Below are 24,304 nucleotides of genomic sequence, written 5' to 3'. Positions count from 1 at the left end.
AGAACTTTTTAAAAGGATGGAGCATGGGCAAACAACCGCAGTTTGACAACCATAGGGAAATATTGGGCATAATGGCTTCCTCCTGTGTTGAAGTTCCTTAGAAGGGAACATATTGCATTACTAGTGCGGGATGTTTACACATTGTGTAAGTTTTAACAAGCTGTGCTTCATAAGTCGGTACACAATACATATAAGCTTAATTAATATGGGCAAGCATCACCGGACCTGTTCTTGATATCAATTTAGTTTTTTTTTAATAATTATTTTATGGACATATTCACGGTTTTTTACGTAAATTTTCATTGAGATGTTTATTTCACAGTTTACAGTTATATAAATTACAATTTTCAAATGATAGATATCGATTGAGGTTTTTTACATGTGCATTTACTGTTTTTTACGTAAACTTTCATTTACAGGCGCTTTCCGGCGGTTTTGTGATTTTTCCCAGTTTACCAGTTTCGATGTCCGTCGGCACGCCAAATTTCAGCTTTCCTTGACACCTGGAAGGAACCAAACATTAATATCAGTCAGTCAGTTAGTTAGTTAGTCTGAGTCAGTGGTTCGAAAGACCTTTTTATAGTAGATTAAGAGTGCCTCAGCATCATGTCATCATCATCATTATATCTCTTTATATGACATCAAAGACTACTACTACTACTACTACTACTTTGTTAATGGCTCCAATTACTCACACTTTCTTGTGGGGTCTGCCAAAGAACGTTTTTGTTGCAAGGCTTGGCTGTTGCATGGATGCAAGGCTGTTGCATGCATGGAGGTCCTCAATGCCAAACAGGAAATCAGAGCTGTCTCCCTTGACATATCACGTGCCTTCGATACGGTCTGGCACCCAGCTATGCTCACCAAACTCTCCTCCTATGGTATCCATGGAAATCTCCATGCATGGCTTGTGGACTTCCTCTCTAGTCGTAGTCAACGTGTGGCCCTGAATGGGTTTCTCTCATCTCCTCTTCCTGTTCAGGCTGGAGATCCCCAAGGCAGTGTTCTGGGCCCTGTGCTTTTTCTGGTCTTCATCAATGATCTCTCTGAATCTCTTGAAAATCCTCTCTCTCTCTTTACTGATGACTCCACTCTCTGCCGCTCCATTCCTCATCCCTCAGATCAGCAGTCTGCAGCCTCCTAACTCTCTGCAGACCTGGACAAAATCACAGACTGGTCAAACAAGTAGAACATGTCTTTCAATCCTGACAAATCTCACACTCTTACTATGTCTCTCTGAAAAGACTGACTGGACGACCCTCCCATCCACTTTCTGAATAATCCTCTCCAAAAAGCTCTGTCACTCAAGCTTTTGGGTCTCACTATCTGCCATGATCTTTCCTGGGAAAACCTCATTTCAAATCTGGCCTCCAAAGCCAGTCGCCGACTGGGCATCCTCAGTCGTGGGAAGTCCTTCCTTGGCACACCTGAGCTCCTCACCACATACAAGGCTTTCATCCGCAGCTCAATGGATTACTGTTCTCCCCTCTGTGCCGGTACTCCTGCCGCACATCTAGCTCGTCTTCACGCTGTTGAAACCAAAGCTTTCAGAATCATTGGAATCTCCCGCGATGAAGCTAACTCTGAGGGTCTTTCACTTACTCACCATAGGCAGGTTGGTGGTCTTTCCGTCTTCTACCGACTCCTCTCTGGCCTTGCCCCCCCAGCTCTGTCTGGGCTCTGTCCCCCAAATATTCCTGCAGGTCGCACAAGATCTTCCTGCAACCCTCTTATGGTTAAACTGCCAAAATCAAGACTCTCTGCTCACCTTCACTCCTTCATTCCTCTTTTCTTACGCCTATGGAACAAACTCCCTCACTCTCTTCAATCCCACTCCTCCCTCCAGGTCTTTAAAACAGCTGTTCACCCCCATCCAAAACCTTGATTTTTTCTACCCCCACTAATTTCACCCCAGATTCACTTTTTTGAAATACCAACTTCCTTCCTGGAAGTACTTGCAGTGTCCTTGTTTTATACTTCTCCCACCCCTCCCCCCTTCCCACGCCTCCTCGCCCCAAGACCTCCCACAGATCTCCCGATGTCCTGCTCTCAAATGTTGTGTTTGTGTCCTTCCCCCTTTCTCCCCATCTTGTCTACCGCTTCCCTTATTTTGTGTTGAATGTGTCGGTTTGACTTTTTGTGTGATAAATGTTCGCTCATTCACGAGCCTCGATCCTGTATAAAAAAAAAAAATTCTTAAAAAAGGCTTTCACGATCTAGCTGGCCAGACCTGACGTTTGATTCAAGGTGGCAGGAATTTCTAATTTCTTTCGGGTGCCGGTAAAACTTGGGGTTCACCGCATCCTTAGGGTTCGATGGTATGACTGAGTCTCAAACAGGAACACTTGTGGGATCACTAGACTTGGGCCAATCACACTCGATATTACAAGGGAACACTATTCTCCGTTTGGACACGTCCGCTGCTTAAGTGAACATGTACCGGCTCATAAATACCTGGAATTTGCCACAAATCTTTACCATCGTCACCGAACCGATCAAACCTGACGCCATCCTCGGAGGACGCCCAAGACTCTCTTTGTTACTCTGGTGTGCTGTTGAGATTTGGCCTTAGCCCACGTGGATGTTGGCAGAAGAGCGAAGACCGATAGTTATAGGAGTTGCTACCTCCCTTAGTCGGACATGCAGATTAGTAGTAGTAGTAGAAGTAATAACATGCCGACTCTTCTCGAAAGAGACTGTGGGATCTTTAACGTCCAGTGTTTGTCCATTGCCTATGAATATCTTTGTAAATTGTAATTCATGGAAAAACACAATGACATTTAATAATGACTTTGCCCTTCATGTGATTTATGTACACACTACTCGATGAGCTTAAGACCCCAATTACAATTGAAAGAACTACAACGGCACTCAGAGAGGGCAAACACACCTCCGCCTGGTTGTCCATATCACTCAATGGTGAAGAATCACTTTAAAATTCTACTAGCTGGATCCGGATCCGGATATTCACCAGAATTGAATCGATTCTTCCTTGTCACACACACAACTTGTCCAACAAGTTTCGTCCAAATCCATCAATAACTTTTTGAGATATCCTGCTGTGTATCGTTTTTGGCCCGATCTCCCAATGGTGAAGAATCACTTAAAAAACTAGAACGCCACTCAGTAGAGCGCATACCCCCGCCGTGGGTCAAGTTGGAATAGTACAATTTCACAAAAGTTTGAGGGAGTAGTTCAGTGACAACACAAGACAAGACAACACAAGACAGACACTACACAGATATATATTTAGAATATATAGAAGACAATGTTAAAAAAAAAACAAGGCAATTTCACTTACATTTTCGGATTCAGCGTTCAATTCTATATAAGTGAGTGTATTTTGAGGCATGTGTGACTTCAAATAAAATTGTAAGCCAGGAAAACGTTCGTTTCATTCCTTAGGGATACAACATGTAAAACTGGCCCAAACGTGAAAACAAAACTCGCTCATTTTAAGTCGTGCAAGCTAATGCGACCACTCATTCTTCTGGGAAGAATCCCGTGCACATGCTGGTCACACTTATAACTCACCTAAGTCTTTATAAGTTCATCAAATACTGACACCGCGATTGACATTCGCTGAGGTAAATGTTGATATCTCTTCTGAGGTTAAAAAAAACAACAACAAAAAAACAGTTTTAAAGCATTATACGTATCAAACGATACATTTTATGAAACGGGGAAACCTAATACACACTTTGGTGGTTTTAAAATGACAGAATATGTCTTTATTAGAAAAAAAAAATGAACATTGATTAATGTAACGCATAACCACGAGTTTAAACGACATTTACAACAAATATGAAAACTATTTTCATATCACAATGTTAAATATAGAATATATAGAAGATAATGTTAAAAAAAAAATGAGCCCTATCTTCCAATGGTAAAAAATCCTTCAAAAAATTCCTGGATCCGGAATAATATCCTGAGCTTCACCAAAAACTAACCAATTCTTCCTTATCCCAAGGGCAATCATCCCACCAACTTTCATCCAAATCCGTTCAGAACTTTTCCAGATATCTTGTTCACAAACACACGAACACACACACACACACACACACACACACACACACGGACGGACGGACACGATCGAATGCATTACTCCCTAGCGGGAGTAATTAAATAATGCTCATATCCGAATGCATATTCAGATCTTCACCAAAATCGAATCAAATCGTCCTTGTCAGACACCCAACCTCGCCAGCAAGTTTCGTCCAAATCCATCTATAACTTTTTCAGATATCCTGCTATGTATCGTTTTTGGCCCCATCTAACAATGATGAAGAATCATGTTAAAAACATTATAGTAGAATATGAATGAATGATCGTTTTAAGGCCATTTTTTCCCCGCTAGAGCGGGGGTTAGCCTTGCGGGCCCCATGACAATCATGGTTCCCTGTTTGAGGCGATGTTTTTTTTTTATGGCCGGATGCCCTTCCTGACGCCAACCCTTGGTCGCCTCTTACGATGCTCAGGGATACGAATTACGATGTACCTATTCTGAATCGGGGTACACACCGGGATCATTCATCCCACCAACTGATACTCAATTTGCCGACCTCGGAAGGATGACAGGCTGAGTCAATCCCCCTGGTGTTAATTCAGTGATCGACCGGGATTCGAACCCAGGATCCTAGGATCCCAAGCCGGCACCCTGACCGCTAAGCCAACACCACTCTAGCCAACACCAGGCTTGAAAAAAAATAAAATTATAGTTATAGAATATTTATAAATAAAAATTATTTAAAAAACATTATAGTAGCCGGATCCTAATCCGTATCTTCACCAAAATCTAATCATTTCGTCCTTGTTGCATACACTACATCTCTGCCAACTTTCGTCGGAATCCGTCCACAACATTTTGAGATATTTTGTTTGCAAACGGACAGACAGACAGGGGTGAAAAAACAACCTCCATCCACCTTTGGTGGCGGAGGTAATAAGTAAAAAATACATGAAGCAGGCCCTGAACTACACAGACTCAGGAGCAGGTCGTTCCCACATTTGTCTCGCTCAACATTCAAATAACTTTCCACCAAAAGATGATGAGATAGTCCTCATAATAAAATTAATATACAGTCTCTCCATTCTTTGATGACTTTCTTTTATAACTCACAAAAATTCTTTCTTATATTCTTTCTCATAACTTTCTTATATTCTCACAAAGTCTTTCTGATATGACTCACAAAAAACTACTTAATGTACAGATGCGCAGTCAAGCGAGATTGGTAGAGGCACATCATAAATGCTATACCATATGGTACATTCTGCTGGAACAAGTATATCGGATTGCAGAAATGCTTGCATAGCCTGTGGGCGATGCGTCACCATAATATGTTCAGAAATGTCATGACGTCAGGGCCAATACAGTATCAGGACAAAGTGACAAATTAAAATCGAGAAAAGGAATTGTTGCGGATAATAGGAGGGAGAAAGGCTTACGGAAATGTGAAAGTTCAAATGGGGAGAGAGAGGAAAGGGGAGTGGGAGGAGATTATGAGTAGGGGGAGGAGCATATTTAGCATGTTTAAGGAGGAGAGGGGAAAAGTGATTCCACCAGATCAGAGGACATTATAGAGCAATGGCTCCAAACAATTAAAAACAGCAGGGGTTAGAGAAAAACAATTGAACAATTAAAAACACAAACAAACAAAAATAACTCAAAACACCGGGGCCATGAAGAGGGAAAGTCATCTGGCTTTTCTTTAAAAAATTCGTCTCTCCCCACTTATTTACGAACCTTTCCGGCATGTGATGTGTCCCAGTCTCCCAGACATAACATGAGCGGTTGGCAAAGCTCCGCTTGGAGAGAGCGGCTGGCAAAGAAGCGAATGGGGCCTACCTTATTTAATTAATGCAACGCAGATTCAACTATTGGGAACACAGCCTCATCTGAAACACATACTAAGGAAATAACTGAAAGTCCTATGGTGTCCTACGTGTTGCTGTGGCCTACCTATGGGTGCGACCTTTGACCTTTTAACTGATGGAAATTATTTACAAGTATTATTTACAAAGTGAGGGGTTCTCAAAACCGCAACAATATATATATATATATAAATATATTATATATATATATATATATATATATATATATATATATATATATATATATATATATATATATATATACACTACACATACATATATCTGGGCCCAAACTGGAGCCCAGGCTAGACAGTTCAGAGACGAGCGTGCATTCCTCTCGGAGTCTAGGCCATCCTGACAGCTCAAAAAAAAATAAAAAATAAAAATATATAGTATCGGGCAAAAGTTTTGGTTATTCCAATGATATTCCTACTTCAGCGAAACTTTGTCAAATTACCAGTGATAAGAGTCAAATGTGTTTATTATTGTAAATTGACAGCTGCCTTTATAAATGTGCATGGTATGAAACAAATTGCTTCGGTAAATACTAAGAACAGTGTCACTTTATAATATCAGACAATACTTTGTGTTTCCGGCCTTTGCCTTCTTGATTTCCATCCCTCTTTTACCCATGCTTCCTGTATACGAATGAACCGCTCTGACAAATATTATGCCAAATTTCCTACAGTACATTCCACAGTTCTGTGAAGTTAGTTGGGTTCCTCTTGTTCTTAGCTGTTTCCAGGTCATCCCATATGGCCTCGATGGGACTCATGTCCGGACTCTGGGGTGGCAGGTGTTCTTACACTTGGAACCAGGTGTAACCTTGTTCTCCAAATCTCAAAATACTGTTTTACTACATTGAAAGTGTGTTTCGGGTCATTATATTGTTGGAAAATGAATCATCTTCTGATTAAACCATTTCCACGAGGAACTGTGTGGTGCCGCAGTATCTGCTTGTACGTATGTCTCTTTTGTTAGCGTGCCATCGATTATAACAAGATTTCCTATCCTAAAGGCTGATGGATAACTCCAGGCAGCTGCAGAGCCTTAACAGTTGGCTGCAAACATTATATGTTGTAACGTTCTCCAGGTCTTGGGCATGCGAACTGGCGTCCCTTTAATCCAAAAAGTTAAAACTTCGATTCTTCAGACCAGAGTACCCGATTCCATTGTTCAGTTGCCCAATCTTCGTGTTACTTTCAAACGTCAGTCTTTTCACCTTATTCTGTGGTCTCAGTAGTGGTCTCTTTGCTGCAATTTTGCCATGGAGACTGCTGCAACCAGCCTTCTGCACAACGAGATGTTCATGTTCAGGCCTGCTCTCATATAATTTGTCAGCTGCTGACTTGATTATCTTCCATCACACAAGCTGAGCAACTACAAGTGCTTGCCTTGGGGAGGTTATTCTGAGTCTTCCTGGCCTTTTCTTGTCTTGTACTAAGCCAGTTTCCTTCAGGCCTTACACTCACACTACTGCAGGAGATCTTCAGCTTTTCTGCTATTTAAGTCATTGTAGGCCCTTCTCAGAGGGGTTTGGATCTTTACATGCTGTTCTGCTGAAAGTTGCTTCCTTGGCACCATTCTGAACCCACTCAAAACTTTCAAGAAAGGGAACAAAACTGATGAAAACTAATTTCACATATTTACAAATTTGTAAATATTATTGTGGTTTCTTGTAATTTTCAGAAATGTAACTGGTGTTGATCACTTCAATAACGTATCATTTAATGTACAAAAATCCACAAACTGTCATTTACATTGTCTGTGCATTTTGTCTCCCCCTTTGATTCTCTTTCAGTCTATAATGCATATTTTCTTTGTTGTAAGTGGATATTACTAGCCTCAATATTATATAATATATATGGCAAAAAGAGAATTTTTTCAATTTCCCAATTTATTTTATATACTTAAAGGTATATGTAATATTAAAATGACTTTCACAGAAATTTGAATTTTTATCTCCCAATAATTAATACACACTTCTAACTTCCCACAAAAGTTTCATGGAGAACAGCACCACGTAAGTGAAAATAACCCAAAACCTTTACATAGTACTGTGTATATATATATATATATATAATAAACCAAAACCTTCACATGGTACCCTCAAGTCTTTCACTTGCAGAGAATTGATAGATTTAAATAAAAATTGATGAGCTTAAAGTCAAAAGACTCAATGGGATTGGGTCCTTAAATTGACATTTGGCCTATTGTGCATGTGTCACATTTATTGCGACTTATGAAGTTATAAAACAAAACACAAAAAATCATGGAGAAATATACATTACCTGAGCTTTACTTTTAAATATATATTTTTAACCTGACTCAGCCATCATGTGCAAAACTCAACACGTAAATCGAAATTTAGTGTTAAAGCTCTAGCACCCACTAGCGGTCGAAATGGAGAATTTCAAAAGCTGAAATGACTTCTCATACCTATTAAATTTCATGAAAACGGCAGGGTGCCAACCTTGACTTATCTCAAGCTGGATTCTCACCTCCACCCTTTCCACCCCCTATTCTCTCATCTGTGGAATCAACTGATCCTTATTATATGCCTGTTGAATCTTTCACCCCCGCTCCTCCCCCACACACCTCTCCAGTCCTTGAAGAGTGCTGCCCATCATCACCTCATGCTTAGTACTAACACTCCCCCCTCTTTGTTTCTTGCTGACACCCCCACCTCATGCTTAGTACTAACACTCCCCCCTCTTTGTTTCTTGCTGACACCCCCACCCCTACCCAATCCTTTTATAATCACCCTCATCCTTTCTCGTTACTTAACCTCTCTTTTGCGTTGTCTTTTTCCCCTTTGATCCTTTGAGAGTCAGTAAAGCGCTTGCCCTTTGTCGTTTGTCGTTTGGCATTTGCATCAGGAAGGATCCAAGGGATTTCTGGTTTTACTTTAAAGGCCCCATTTACTTTGCACTGTACTTGGGTGGGTCAGAGTGCTATTATCCAAAGCATGGTATGCGAGGGAATGGGGGTGGATCAGAACATTATGGTATTTCTGATGTTCAAAAAGGCCAATAAGTGCTCCTTGCACTTTCAACGACACCTTTTGTTGTCATGTGACTGAATCCTCAACATTTATTATAGTGTGGTTCTTGTGGGTTCTTAAGCCTTTCCCCAAGAGCAATGACTTGCCGAGGGTTTCCAAAGGCATTTGTGGAGTAAGCAATCAGGATGCAAGTTAACTGCTAACACTGTTCGAAGTTGAGCGGGAAGGTTGAAGTCACGCGAGAAATGTTTCTTTTTCAAGAACGTGTTGATAAGATTATTTTGTGTGTGTATCAAGGTTAATTTGTATTACATGTTTTGTGCATGTTATCCTCTTACTCTATATATATATATTATATATACCTAAAAAGGTATATACCTAAAATACCCAAATACCAAAAAAGGAACACCCATATGTATGTATGTATGTATGTATGTATATATATATATACACACATATATATATATATACAGTCACATGAAAAAGTAAGTACACCCCATGTAAAGTTTTGACTTTTTCAACATATTTCAACATACAGCTATTTGATCTTCATTTCAACAATATTGATAGATAAAGCTGATACAATATAATAAATATCATGAAACATTTACATTTTGTAGTCCATTGTATAATTTAAACAAACATAAATGCAAATTTCGCATGTGGAAAAAGTAAGTACACCCCTACATTTATCACTACTTCAAATACCTAAAATTAGAATCAGGTGCACCAGCTCAGGTGCAAATGATTAGAACATCGTTAGAGAGGATCTTGGAGGAACCTGTCTTATTTAAACCTCAGACATTTAGTTTGGTTTGCTCTTTGTTGTTGGTGTGCGGCGTCACCATGCCTAGATCAAAAGAGCTCTCTGAGGCCTTCAGAAAGAAGGTTATAGATGCCTTCGAGTCTGGGAAGGGATTTAAAAAGATCTCCAAACAATTTGAAATCAATCATTCGACTGTCCGGAAGTGGAGAAGATTCCAAACAACTGCCAACTTGTTCAGGCCAGGCCGCCCCAGCAAGTTCAGCCCGAGAGCAGACCGCAAGATGTTGAAAGAAGTCTCTAAGAACCCCCAGAATGTCATCACGGGACCTACAGGTAGCACTTGCCACTGTTGATGTCAAAGTGCACGAGTCTACCATGAGAAAGAGGCTGCACAAATTTGATCTACATGGGAGGTGTGCCAGGAGGAAACCTTTGCTGTTCAGAAAGAACATCAGGGCAAGACTAAAGTTTGCCAATGAACACCTAGGCAAAGACCAACACTTCTGGAACAATGTGCTCTGGACAGATGAGTCAAAGGTAGAGCTATTTGGCCACAGTACTAGAAGACATGTTTGGCGAAAACCAAAGACAGCATTTGACCACAAGAACCTCATACCAACTGTAAAGCATGGTGGTGCAAATATTATGGTTTGGGGCAGCTTTGCTGCATCAGGGCCTGGGCAGCTCACCATCATAGAATCCACTATGAATTCTGCATTGTACCAGAGGGTGCTTGAGGATAATGTGAGGCCATCTGTTGGAAAGTGGTAGCTCAACCAAAGGTGGACATTGCAACATGACAATGACCCTAAAGATCCCAGTAAATCCACCAAAGAATGGCTGAAAAGAAAGAAATGGCGGGTTCTGGAATGGCCAAGTCAAAGCCCGGATCTAAATCCCATCGAGATGATGTGGTGGGATTTGAAACAAGCTGTGCATGCAAGAAACCCCTCAAACATCAGACAGCTGAAATAATTCTGCATGGAGGAGTGGGCAAAAATTTCTCCCAGACAATGTCAGAGACTGGTAGACAGTTATAAGAAACGCCTACTTGAGGTTGTTTCTGCCAAAGGGGGCAATAACACCTATTAGAGCCAAGGGTGTACTTACTTTTTCCACATGCGAAATTTGCATTTATGTTTATTTAAATTATACAATGGAATACAAAATGTAAATGTTTCATGATATTTGTTATATTATATCACCTTTATCTCTCAATATTGTTGAAATGAAGATCAAATAGCTGTATGTTGAAATATGTTGAAAAAGTCAAAACTTTACATGGGGTGTACTTACTTTTTCACGTGACTGTGTGTGTGTGTGTGTGTGTGTGTGTGTGTGTGTGTGTGTGTGTGTGTGTGTGTGTGTGTGTGTGTGTATATATATATATATATATATATATATATATATATATATATATGCGCTATATATATATATATATGCGCTATATATATATATATATGCGCTATATATATATATATATATATATGCGCTATATATATGCGCTATATATATGCGCTATATATATATATATATATATATATATATATGCGCCATATATATATATGCGCCATATATATATGTATATATGCGGTATATATATATGCGATATATATATATATATATATATATATATATATATATATATATATATATATATATATATATATATATATATATATATGCGCCATATATATATGCCATATATATATATATATATGCGCTATATAATATATATATATATATATATATATATATATATATATATATATACAGACTTGGCATTTAATATGGAATATTTTTTTTGTGGGGGTGAACTTACTTTTCAAGATGTCTTAGAACCAAAACTTCATTGGAATTATGTTGAAATTATTCTAGATTTTGTTAATGTCACATTTAAAAGAAACAAAAACCACATTTGACATTTCGAAACAAATAAATTGATCCTTGAAAGTGATGTAAACTGATATCGAACTCAATTCATGGACAGTACTGTGTTAAACTTCTGTACGTTTTCCAGAAGTATCTCTTTATTTTGCACATTAGCCAAATTTCTTTTTAACAAAAACAAAAGTTAAATTACGACTGGGATTACGGACAGTAAAATTACAGTTCAGTACTTCGTGTTACCCCCATGAGCATTCAGGAGAGCACGTCCATGTTGAGGCATGCTGTTCACGAGATTTGCCCAGGTTTGGACAGGAATCGCTTGCCATGCAGTGACAATAGCCTGCTGTAATTCACGCACAGAGGTCGGCTGCTGGTCCAAGTGGTCGATTTGATGCGTTAATTCTGCCCACAAGTTCTCTATCGGATTCATATCCGGGGACATGGCAGGCCACTCCATATGCTCTACACCATGGTCAGCAAGAAAGTGTTGGATCATGCGAGCACAATGAGGCCGTGCATTGTCATCTTGGAAGACAAAGTTTCCTCCAAAGGCTGCACGAGCAAATGGAAGCAATGTTTCTTCCAGAATGGCCCTGCTTGAACTGGTTCAGGTTTCCATTCAGAACAACCAGGTCAGTTTTGCCCCCTGCATGAAAAGCAGCCCAAACGGTCACCCCACCACCTCCAGCTTGGACTCTTGGCACTATACAATCTTTGTTGTAGGTTTCATGCACTTGTCTGCGCACTCGGACGTGGCCATCTTGACGATAGACCAGAAATCTAGACTCGTCACTGAAGATCAGGTGATTCCAGTGTCCTGGCTGCCATTGATGGTGCTCTCTGGCCCACTGCAATCAGCGCTGGCGGTGTTGTCTGGTCAGGCGTGGCTTTCTCAGGGGACGTCTGGCACGATAGCCTGCTTGAACCAGTCGTTGGTTCACTGGCCTTCTGGATACAGGCACATTTGTCAGTTGCTGCCACTCAGCCCAAAGCCGATTTGCTGACTTGGTACGGCCATTGCGGACTAACCGGTGCAGCTGGCGATCATCCCTCCTTGTGGTTCTGCGGGGACGTCCTGGCCTCGGTATTGGAGTAGGGACACCCCTCTGAGCATTTCGTTTCAGGATCTATGACACCTGACCTTGAGTGATGCCATACTGCCGAGCAATAGCACGCTGTTTCATGCCGTAATTTCGTAAAGCCACCACTCCATGACAAACAACATTGTCGAGGTGACGGACCATCTCCAGAGGAAGCGGCAATAACTTTTGGAGACGTGCAGCAGTTGTTTTCCACTAATACAGAACGCAACAACCCTTGTATACCCGACTGTGAAGCCAATCATCAAATGCACCTGTCCGTACATTTTGCCACGCCACCTGTGATATAATCCTGTTGTTGACTTCTTGCTGCGACAGACAATCAGTTACATGGTGCTTTTAACAAATAAATCACCAAAGTGTAAAAGAAACCCACCGGATTGATATGCTGAGTTAAGAAGGTAAACCCAAGTCAAGAAAAAAAAAAAATTCCATATTAAATGCCAAGTCTGTATATATAATATATATATATATATATATATATATATATATATATATATATATATATATATATATATATATGTACATATATATATATGTACATATATATATATATATATACTGTATATATACATATACTATATATATATATATATATATATATATATATATATATATATATATAATATATATATATATATAGATATATATATATATATACATATATATATATACTGTATATCTATATATATATATATACATATATATATATATATACATATATATATAATATATACTGTATATCTATATATATATATATATATATATATATATATATATATATATATATATATATCTATATATATCTATATATATATATATATATATATCTATATATATATATATATATATATATTATATATCTATATATATATATATATATATATATATATATATATATATATATATATATAATCTATATATATAATCTATATATATATATCTATATATATATATATATATTTATATATATATATATATATATATATGGCGCGCCACGTAAAAAGGGGGCTTAGGGTGGTCAGAAAACGATGAAAAGTCAGTTTACCCAAGGAACACCCATAAGCCCCCTTTTCACATGGCCCGCCACATATATATATATATACACACCACACACACACACACACACACACACACACACACACACACACACACACACACACACACACACACACACATATATATATATATATATATATATATATATATATATATATAAAGTATATATATATATAAAGTATATATATATATATATATATATATACAGACTTGGCATTTAATATGGAATATATTTTTTTTTCTTGACTTGGGTTTACTTTCTGAACTCAGTATATCAATCTGGTGAGTTTCTTTTACACTTCGGTGATGTCTTTGTTGAAAGAACCATGTCACTGTCTTTCGCAGCAAGAAGTTAATAACAGGATTATATCACAGGTGGCGTGACAAAATGTAAGGACAGGTACATTTGACGATTGGCTTCACAATCGGGTATATAAGGGTTGTTGTGTTCTGTATTCGTGGAAAACAACTGCTGCACGTCTACAAAAGTTCAGATGGCCTCACATTATCCCCAGTCTATTGCCGCTTCCTCTGGAGATGGTCCGTCAACTTGACAATGCTGTTTGTCATGGAGTGGTGGCTTTACGAAATTCTGGCATGAAACAGCGTGCTATTGCTCGGCAGTATGGCATCACTCAAGGTCAGGTGTCAAAGATCCTGAAACGAAATGCTCAGAGGGGTGTCCCTACTCCAATACCGAGGCCAGGACGTCCACGCAGAACCACAAGGAGAGATGATCGCCAGCTGTACCGGTTAGTCTACAATGGCCGTACCAAGTCAGCTAATCGGCTGAGGGCTGAGTGGCAGCAACTGACAAATGTGCCTGTATCCAGAAGGCTAGTCAACCAATGACTGGTTCAAGCAGGCTATCGTGCCAGGCATCCCCTGAGAAAGCCACGCCTGACCAGACAACACAGCCAGCGCCGATTGCAGTGGGCCAGAGAGCACCGTCAATGGCAGCCAGGACACTGGAATCACGTGATCTTCAGTGACGAGTCTAGATTTCTGGTCTATCGTCAATAGGGCCACGTCCGAGTGCACAGACAAGTGCATGAAGCCCACAACGAAGATTGTATAATGCCAAGAGTCCAAGCTGGAAGTGGTGGGGTGACCGTTTGGGCTGCTTTTCATGCAGGGGGCAAAACGGAACTGGTTGTTCTGAATGGAAACCTGAACCAGTTCAAGTACAGGGTCATTCTGGAAGAAACATTGCTTCCATTTGCTCGTGCAGCCTTTCGAGGAAACTTTGTCTTCCAAGATGACAATGCACGGCCTCATCGTGCTCGCATGATCCAACACTTTCTTGCTGACCGTGGTGTAAAGCATATGGAGTGGCCTGACATGTCCCCGGATATGAATCCGACAGAGAACTTGTGGGCAGAATTAACGCGTCAAATCGACAACTTGGACCAGGAGCCGATCTCTGTGCGTAAATTGCAGCAGGCTATTGTCACTGCATGGCAAGCAATTCCTGTCCAAACCTTGGCAAATCTCGTCAACAGCATGCCTCGACGTGTACGTGCTCTGCTGAATGCTCGTGGGGGTTACAGGAAATACTGAACTGTAATTTTACTGTCCGTAATCCCAGTCATAATTTAGCTTTTGTTTTTGTTGAAAAAAAAAATTGGCTAATGTGCAAAATAAAGAGATACTTCTGGAAAACGTACAGAGGTTTAACACAGTACTGTCCGTGAATTAAGTTCGATATCAGTTCACATCACTTTCAAGGATCAATTTATTTGCTTCGAAATGTCAAATGTGGTTTTTGTTTCTTTTAAAGGTCACATTGACAAAATCTAGAATAATTTCAACATAATTCCAATGAACTTTTGGTTCTAAGTCATCTTGAAAAGTAAGTTCACCCCCACAAAAAAAATATTCCATATTAAATGCCAGGTCTGTATATATACAGTATATATATATATATATATATATATATATATATATATATATATATATATATATATATATATATACACTGTACATATAATTTGAGAAGGGTGTTTGCGCATTATATGACTCTACACTCCTGAACCGCTGGACGGAATGAGTTGAAAACTTGTGGTTACACTCGGGGGGTTACGAGTCAGGAGAGGACCCCATTTCTCTCGATGTACTCATAAATGTGTATGTGGGACTGCCTCGTGGAAGCCTCTATCAGAAGTCAGAGTAAATTACGCCAATTCTGGGGACATTAACCTGTCCATAATATGGGACTTTCAAAATAATGTACGTATGCCAGCAAGGCCTTTCAGCATGTGCTGAGTCTGCATTTTCAGTGACTCACTTCTGCTAGCCGGGACACTTTTAACCTGCCGTTGCTCAGACAAAATTTGTAAGTGAAATAGTCTTTCAAACAATTTTTTTAGCATTGAAACAAAAGAGTGGCAATTACATAGTGGTTTAAACTATAATTGTTTTGTTCCTGGATGCAAATCGGATGCACGGAAATTTATAGGAATTACGAGAAATATTTGTGGATGAGATGTCGAGTTACTACCATTTTCTGTTCATACAAGTGGAAGGCGTGCATACACATGCACACACTTCTCCTTTCACCAATAAATGTAAAAATCCAGTATAATTTATTTTCTGGCCTTGTAACCAAACAAAAAATATATATTTATAACAGCCCACATAGCTCTCACTCCCCAAACCCCTCAACCAACATGATTACTCATAAATATAATCAAAACTTGCTTTTAACTTACCCTGTACATTCACAAGTCCAATATACAACCTTCCCATTGCAGTTTAGAAGCACCCAAACCAGACAGAGTGTCTCATTCAGGGAAGTTGGCCTGGTAAATCCTGCTTCCATGCAAGTATAGCGACCACAAGCTTTGCGTATTTTCACGTCGTTAGGATGTCCTTTATCGAAGAGTCGTGGATACTTTGTGGATAATTATGCACAGTATTGTCTTCCAACTGCAGACATCCATTAATAAATCACCAAGCCTGCCATGTTCACTGGAGGTACTCCCCACATGGTTCAAAGTTCACTCACTGGCAGTGACGAATGAGGGTTTGGGTCGAATGTGCACATCCACAGTTATTCGGGCCTTGCAACGGTCAACATTGTTGTGTCTGCAGTACGGGCAGCTACAATATCTCAGCCCTTTGGGACGAGCTGAGAAAGTTCTCCAACTCTTTCCTTGTGCAGAGCCCTTTCTTGTGCACACCCCTTTCTATCAGATACTTTTCCAAGTATTTTCAGCTTTTTAAAGAAGTTTTGTGAGGCATTTTAGGTAACAATCCTTATCTTGCATGCACAATATACGTAAAAATGTCCCAATGACCGCTGTTGCTTTGACATTTGTATATAAAAGAAAGCAATCAAACACAGTCTTGGAATATGAACATGGGATCCAGCATGTATGTGCTCAGTTGTGAAGGTCAAACAAGCCAATATAAAAGCATATTCGTCAAACATTGAAACGTATTTTAAAATATTTTTATGAGCATATTTATCAAATTTCCAGAGAAGCTTACAACCTGTAAAAACACTTTTCTAGATATAAAAAGTCATCATTTTGTATCAAATTCGTTTGGGACCTGGTAATTTTATTGCCAATTTTAATCTTCATCTACACTTTCATGGTATTCCCTTCACAGTGTTACCTTCATTTTGTACATTTCATCACATGTCAACTATCTAGTACTTGTTTTTTTCAAAAAAGGGAACCTCGGTTAAGTGACTATTTACATAATCTAATGCAACTAGTTTAAAAGCCTGTCAAATATGACAGGTTGGAACAGTTTATTTGATGGTGCAGCCTCATGAGCATGCGAAAGTCAAGCCTCGGCCTCGTGTCAGGTGTGCTTTTATCTTTTTCATTTATTAGACGTCATACGGATGTAAATGAACACTGGTTTTACTCTGAGCCCATTGCACATCACGTGCAGCGAATTTCACCTCCCTGCACCTTGTATTTATTGTTATTTTAAAAAAACGCTTCTGTACACCGCCCTTGAGGCTCGGTTTGCAAGCCAACGTTTACAATTCCAATAAAAGAGAAAGAATTACTGTTTTATAAAAAATGTTTTTCGAGTTTGTTTTATCCTCAAAAATAGACTGTAGTGAATACACATTGGTGTTAAAAGATGGGCCTTTAAACCTACCCTTATGAAGGGGGACAGACATCTGTACAAACACACAAACTGACATTGTGATTTATATGGTAGATGTACAAGCAAAAGTACCCGTCCGGGAAAATCAAGTAAAAGTTCCCGTCCCCAGTGTTGGGAAAAGTTTTAGTTGATCTATCAATTTTAATTATTTCATGGACTTTAAAAAGGTTAATTGTGTTGCACTCTTGGTTTCACCAAGAGCAAAGATCTGAGCTACTTATACAACGCACTGCAAAATGCTGGTTTAACATCGAGAGGTAGAGGCTGGACTTGTTTAAAACGAGTGTAGAATACTCGACTTGCGAAATCAAATTTGGCATCAACATTATGCATGCTTGCTCTCCAATCATTTCAAAATTGAATGTTCAGCGCTTTGCCTACGTGCGTGCGCAGCTTTTCAAACGCAGTGCAGGAAGTGGCCACTAAAACAGGAGACAGACAAAAGCATGGGCAATCTCACCACGGTTCACAATATACATGTACATATATGAATTGAAAAGTTTGGGGTTGGGGTCTGGGTTATCTAATTCTGTCATGTCGTGGCCCACTGCTGTTAACATTAATGATCAGATGTCTTCAAACATCCCTATCCTGTACTGTTAACCAAACCTCTGGCAGACACCTTGGTTGAAGCCTTTACCCCATTCATCCAGCACGTGTATGATCTACCTCTTCCTCTTCTTTCCCCAAGCCATAGCCAGCATGGTTGATTTCTCCACTTTCGTTTTCCGCATGAATTATGTGTCCAAAGTATGACAGCATCATCACCTCTAATGTACATGGTGGTCTAATTTCTTCAAGCACCGATTTGTTTGTTCTTCTTGCAGTCCATCAAATTTTTTACATTAATCTCCAACACCACATTTACAAACTGTGCATCTTCTTCCTTTCTTTTTCACTGTCCACCACTCACACATCAATACATTGCAACTGGAAATACCAGATCATTCACCAGCCTCCTCTTGGTTTGTTTTATCACATCTTTGTTTTTCCAGATCTTTGTTAATCCTGACATTGTTGTTCTCAACAACGAGAACCGTCCATTCATTCCTCCTCTACATTCTCCACTCACTTCAATATTAGAACACAGGACAATGAAACGTTACACTATTTACACGTGATCGGCTCCCAATATGAACACATCGATCTTCACAGTTCACAAGATTTTTTTTTTAGATTTCAATAAATACTATTTCACTTTCCTTCTTCACTATCTGCAGCAGCTTTATGAAGTTGTCTTTACTTTCTGCCAATAGAGTAGTGTCATCAGCATGCTTTAGTGTTCGTATATCTTCCTCCAATCCTGACTCCAGCCTCGATATCATCCAAATTTGATGTCCTCATGATGTACTCACTCTCAGGTGGAATAAGTAAGGGGTCAGAAATCACCCCTGTCTGATCCCTTTTCTATTCTAAACCATTCTGTCTTTCCATATTCTGTTGTTACTGTCGCTTGTTTCGTGGACAAGCTTCTTATCAGACATGTCAGGTGCTCCAACAGCCCCATTTCTCTTCACATAATCCACATCAATTCAAGATCAACACAATCAAAACTTTTCGATAATCTATAAAAACAGAGAGGGGTATGGGGTAGCTTGAGCAATATGGGGAATTGGAAGGAAGGGAATGATGGAGGATAAGGTAAAACTGAATAACAGAATAAAAGAGAATAGGGGAAGGAAATTTGAAGAGAAACTAGTAAGTGGCAAGGAGGGGGAGCAGTCTAAGGAACAAAATGAGTGAGATGAGGAATGAAAGAGGCTGGGGGAAAGGACAAAAAATATTCCACCATTTTGCATATGTAATATGTAGACAGCAACAACGAAAAAGAAGAGCGATGGCATATGCGTATTTTGAAGAAAAATAGGAAATATTCCCCCACCCTTCCAATTCCAGATACAATGCAGAAAACAAAATATATGTTTGTAGAACTTTGTTAATATGATTTAACTTAACCCATAAATATAAGAGAATGTTGATTTCCAACCAATTATCACCACGAACACACTCCACCATGACTCTGCTCCACAACCACCATCTCCACAAACGGTTTTCCTTTTCCCATGCCCTTTCATTCAACAATGCTTAAAGTGGTTTGCCATTGCCTAGAATCATCCATTGGAATGTGACCCACACCGGCAAGAGGAATCCAACCCAATAATCCAGAGATTCCCCAAATCCTACACAACAACCATTTTAAAATAAGCTTACCACGTTCAGCCATGTCCGCACAACCTCACCACACCAAACAGGTTAATGGACCCGTTCATTGAACACGTCCACCTACGACCATGCATCCGAAAGCCACCACCTTAAACACAACCTTGATGAGAAAACTTTCGCAATCCAAGGTGGAGTTCGACAAAAACTGAAGGTTTAGAGGATTTGCAGTCCCTTTCCCTCGAGGCCCACAATCCCATGTGGCTCATTCACAGCAACTCAAACTTTATTTATAAAGCAACAAGGTCACGCATTACCGAGCATATCTTGGTCTGCACAACATCACGTATAATAAACAAGTGGAACCTGCACAATGAAAAAAAATTTGTAAAGTGAGCTTTCCTCGTGTGCGGGGTAGAAAATTTTGTTTTATTTAAAGGAAACCCCAAAAAAGCCCCAAACGGACCTCGGGGTAAACACTATGGACACGTTTCCGGAGCTTTGTGCACTCAGAGACCCATTTATAAACACGGAATTCCTCTGTGTTTAAACATAGGTCAGTTAAGTCTAATAGAGGCAGAGTACGTGTTATACCAGAGTACGTGCACGTCATACGTGTTATACCATGCAGAATAAAGTACGGAGAGCAACGCGAGGGAGTATGAAGAAGCACTCGTGGTCAAAACTGCGCACTCACGTTGTGTGCATCGCCGAGAGCCCGGGGTGCGCTCCCAACCTGCGCAGCACCGCGCCCCGCACTCGTTCACTCTGCGGGTGGGGAGTGGTACATGACGTGTGTACAATGTCCGTACGTGTACAATGATATAATGGGAGGCAAAACAAACCGCGAAACTGCAAAATCAGGTCATGATTACGAATTGGAATTACTGTACAATAGAATAGACGATGGGCATGGCTTGTACAAAACTGTATTTCAGTTTACTTTTTGACGTATAGTGAGGATACTCCGCTTTGTCAAATCAAATCCACTCTTTTGTTATATACCTATATGGCACGTACAGTGCGGTGGGAATGCTGCGTGCGCCACCGCACCTTCCACCGAGAGATGCGTGACCCCGCTCACGGACGAGAGAAACAGTGTGAACTTGGGAGAACTTTAACAGCAGCAGGATCCACGTGTTCACATCTCATCATGAGCTACAAGTACAACGCTTAAGTGCAAATCAGGATTCAGCTTGACGTGTGTGTATATATACATACGAGTAGACACACATACAAACATACATACATACATACATACATACACATACATACATATATACACATACATACATATGATATATACACATACATACATATGATATATACACATATACATAAATACACATACAGACATACATATACATATACATACATACACATATACATACAGACATACATACACATACAGATATATATATATATATATATATATATATATACATATTATATACATACATATACATACACACATACATACATACATATCTGATATATACATACATATATATACAAACATACATATCTGATATATACATACATAGGCCTACATATCTGATATATACATACATATCTGATATATACATACATATATACACACATACATACATATAAATATATGATCCCTGAAGTTTAAACTTTTTATTTCGAATCCAGGGTTTTGAAGGGAAAGGAGTGAGGGAGGGTTGGGTTGCCACTTCCCAGCGCGGATATGTGATTCCCATGGTCTCTCTGTACTCGCACCATATTGTGTGGATCTAATGAACGGGGAACCCGCATACCGCGTCAAGTGCGCCACGTTCCGCCCTGCAGGCCCTGGTGTCCCCGTCCGCCTGCTCCTCTGTGACGCCTCCGGGGCACGCTGAAGCGCGTGGCGATGCAGGTACGGGTGGAATGCGCTCCTCGTTCCCAAGACCCGCCGCTCATGCTGCGCGGACGTCGTGACCCCCTGCCGGTTGGACCGTAGCACGTATGCATAGTGTCGGTAAGTGGTCCGCTGGGGGATGGCGAGCGCTGCGAGACACAGCAGCAGCACGGTGTGCAAGGAGCCTGCCCTCGCCATAACCCGCCGAGAAAAGATTTCCGAACTCGAGGCGGAACTTCGGGGTCAAGGCGTCGACCCAACCTCGCCCCAAGCACGGGTGGATCGATGCACGGATCTTGCGAGAGCCTCCAGGTCCTGCCCGATCCACAGCGTCCCGTGCAGGTGTGAACTGGCGAGCACGCGGCCTCGGTGTCCCGCCCGCTGTGTCGTAGCCTTAGCCCAGGCGCACCTCACGGGGCGGTGCCAGCGCGAGAATCCCCCCTCCGTCCCCACAACCTCCAAGTGCAGCACACACCGGGGAAACCCCCGTCTCCAACACCCACCACCCTGACTCACAGATCCTCGTACCACGAACAGCCTTGTTAAGCATCGCCCTCGCGGCAACTTTCAAAGGACTTTGGCGAAACTTCGTCAACGCGAAAAAAAGAAAGTTTGTGAACTCGACTTTTAAATATGTTCCGCGAGACGAAATACAATTCCGGCTGCCCAAAGAGAAATGCACAAATGGAAAGCAATACTTTATATAAGGAGCAAAAACATTCTCAAGAGTGAGACGGGGAGACAGCTCAGCAGAATGCCGGAATAACCGCACTTGTCCGCCGGGGATTTGGCAGAACCTCGCGTGCCTTCCATGATGTCTATTTACACGAAAGGTTTTGATTTTATTCTTTAACCTACCCGCCTCTGTTATTCCATCGTGAAATGCTCACGTGAAGCGTCGGACAAACTTTCTCAGACAAACCACAGGGTCTCGAAGTGAAGTCGGTGACGTCCACATTATTCGTTCCATGCACTTTTGAACAAACAGCTTCCTGGGAGCCAATGATGGTAATGACAAAAAGGCGATAAAAACCGCAAGGCCTGTTAATCAATCCCGTTAATTTCAAAGTTGGTTGCATCTGTTGACGCAGACAAATTGAAACTGGATTGGGAAGAAGATAGACTTTGTCATCCCTTGTGGGATGTTTGGGGGCATAGGCGGGGTCTGACTATTGCACAGTTCGGTCACACGTTTCATCCGCATGTCTCAGCTTCGCCAAACTCTGATCAGTCGGAGAAGTGTTTGATACCTCCCCCCCCACCCCCCTCCACTTCCAATGCCACCTCCCCCCAAGCCCTCTCCCTCCCACAGATCTCCTGATGTACCTGTTCTCTACTGTTGTACTTGTGTGCTTCCCCCTCTCTCCCAATCTTGTCTCCCGCTCCCTTTATTATGTTTTATGTGTCTGTTTTTTTGTGATTAATGTTAGCTCTTACACGAGCCTCGATCTTGTATGCAAAAAAACAAAAAAATAAATTAACACAAAGTTGAATAAATGGATGCTGTGCAGATGCACACGATTGGAGTCAGCGGCTCTGGCCTTGCGTCCACCGGGTCAGTTGTGTTCAAGGAGGTTCCCTCCGAAACACTCGAATGACGCACCACGAGCTCGTTCATGAAATCAAGAACAAAGAGCAATGCCAGGAAACATAAACAAGCAGCATTCGATATATATTTCGCAATTTATTTCCACGAGCATCGTCAACCACGATCAGCAAAAAACTAAATTTAAAAAAACTGCTCACAAAAGATAAGAGCAACACAATGCATATGGTATTTATTTTTGTTTAGAGTGTGTACAAAAATACCACCAACAAAAGGATGTAAAACAGCTCACAGATCGAATCTGCTGACAAATTCATTGCTCCGACGCACAAAATACACCTTCCTCCCTCTCCCACCCCACAGGTGGGAAAGAGGTTACACCGATCAATTGAGGCAAAAAAATTGTTGCTCGAAAATCAACAGTTCTTGCAAGTCATTGCGGAGTGCGATTCTCAAGTTCAGTCGCCTCCGTGAGCAAAGCGTCCATGGTTTCCATCACCTCGGCCAGATCTTCTCTTACGACTCCCGTAACCATGTCTACATGTTCCTGCTGGAATAATCACCACCAAACACCGTGATCATCGACTCAGACGCGTCCTTTGAGGTCAAGCAATTATTTCAATAAACTGCAGGTATGCCTTTCATCCAATGTCAGTCAAGAAGATCCTTCTAGTAAACTTTTATTTTTATATTCAGTGATCGGCGCAAAAAATTGTTTGCTCTGCTCTGTCCAAAAGAGGTTCACAAATTGTGGCCGAGTCTGAATATTCACCAAATGAAGAAAAGATTGCAAAAAATTATAATACTTTAAAGAAAAAAACCCAAAGAAATCAAACACACCAAACAGTGTCTAAAGTGTCTAAAGAAAACAAACCCAAATCAATTAATCGATCTTTGATTAATATTTCAT

The 24,304-nt window shown here is 40.5% G+C and overlaps 2 protein-coding genes across 4 annotated transcripts in view; both read right to left on the bottom strand.

Annotated features, from left to right (window-relative positions):
- The window catches only part of LTBP1 (latent transforming growth factor beta binding protein 1), a 343,539-nt gene extending 321,301 nt beyond the window's left edge, over window positions 1–22,238 (bottom strand). Inside the window, exons 1-2 of the mRNA XM_068129074.2 lie at window positions 21,766–22,238; window positions 20,682–20,752 (exon numbers count right to left, since the gene is read on the bottom strand). Of these exons, the coding sequence (XP_067985175.2) occupies window positions 20,682–20,752; window positions 21,766–22,046 (352 nt within the window). The 5' untranslated portion in view covers window positions 22,047–22,238. The remainder of the gene's footprint in view (window positions 1–20,681; window positions 20,753–21,765) is intronic.
- A 1,281-nt stretch (window positions 22,239–23,519) lies between these two features.
- The window catches only part of TTC27 (tetratricopeptide repeat domain 27), a 169,856-nt gene continuing 169,071 nt past the window's right edge, over window positions 23,520–24,304 (bottom strand). For 2 of the 3 annotated variants that reach the window (XM_078784402.1, XM_078784404.1), the window contains one exon: window positions 23,520–23,944. In XM_078784402.1, the coding sequence (XP_078640528.1) occupies window positions 23,828–23,944 (117 nt within the window). In that variant the 3' untranslated portion in view covers window positions 23,520–23,827. The remainder of the gene's footprint in view (window positions 23,945–24,304) is intronic. The other variant, XM_078784403.1, reaches the window with a different exon arrangement.

The sequence above is a fragment of the Myxine glutinosa genome, chromosome 9, assembly GCF_964187855.1.
Source record: "Myxine glutinosa chromosome 9, kmMyxGlut1.1, whole genome shotgun sequence".
Classification (NCBI taxonomy): Eukaryota; Metazoa; Chordata; class Myxini; order Myxiniformes; family Myxinidae; genus Myxine; species Myxine glutinosa.
This window is presented reverse-complemented; position numbering and strand designations above follow the sequence as displayed.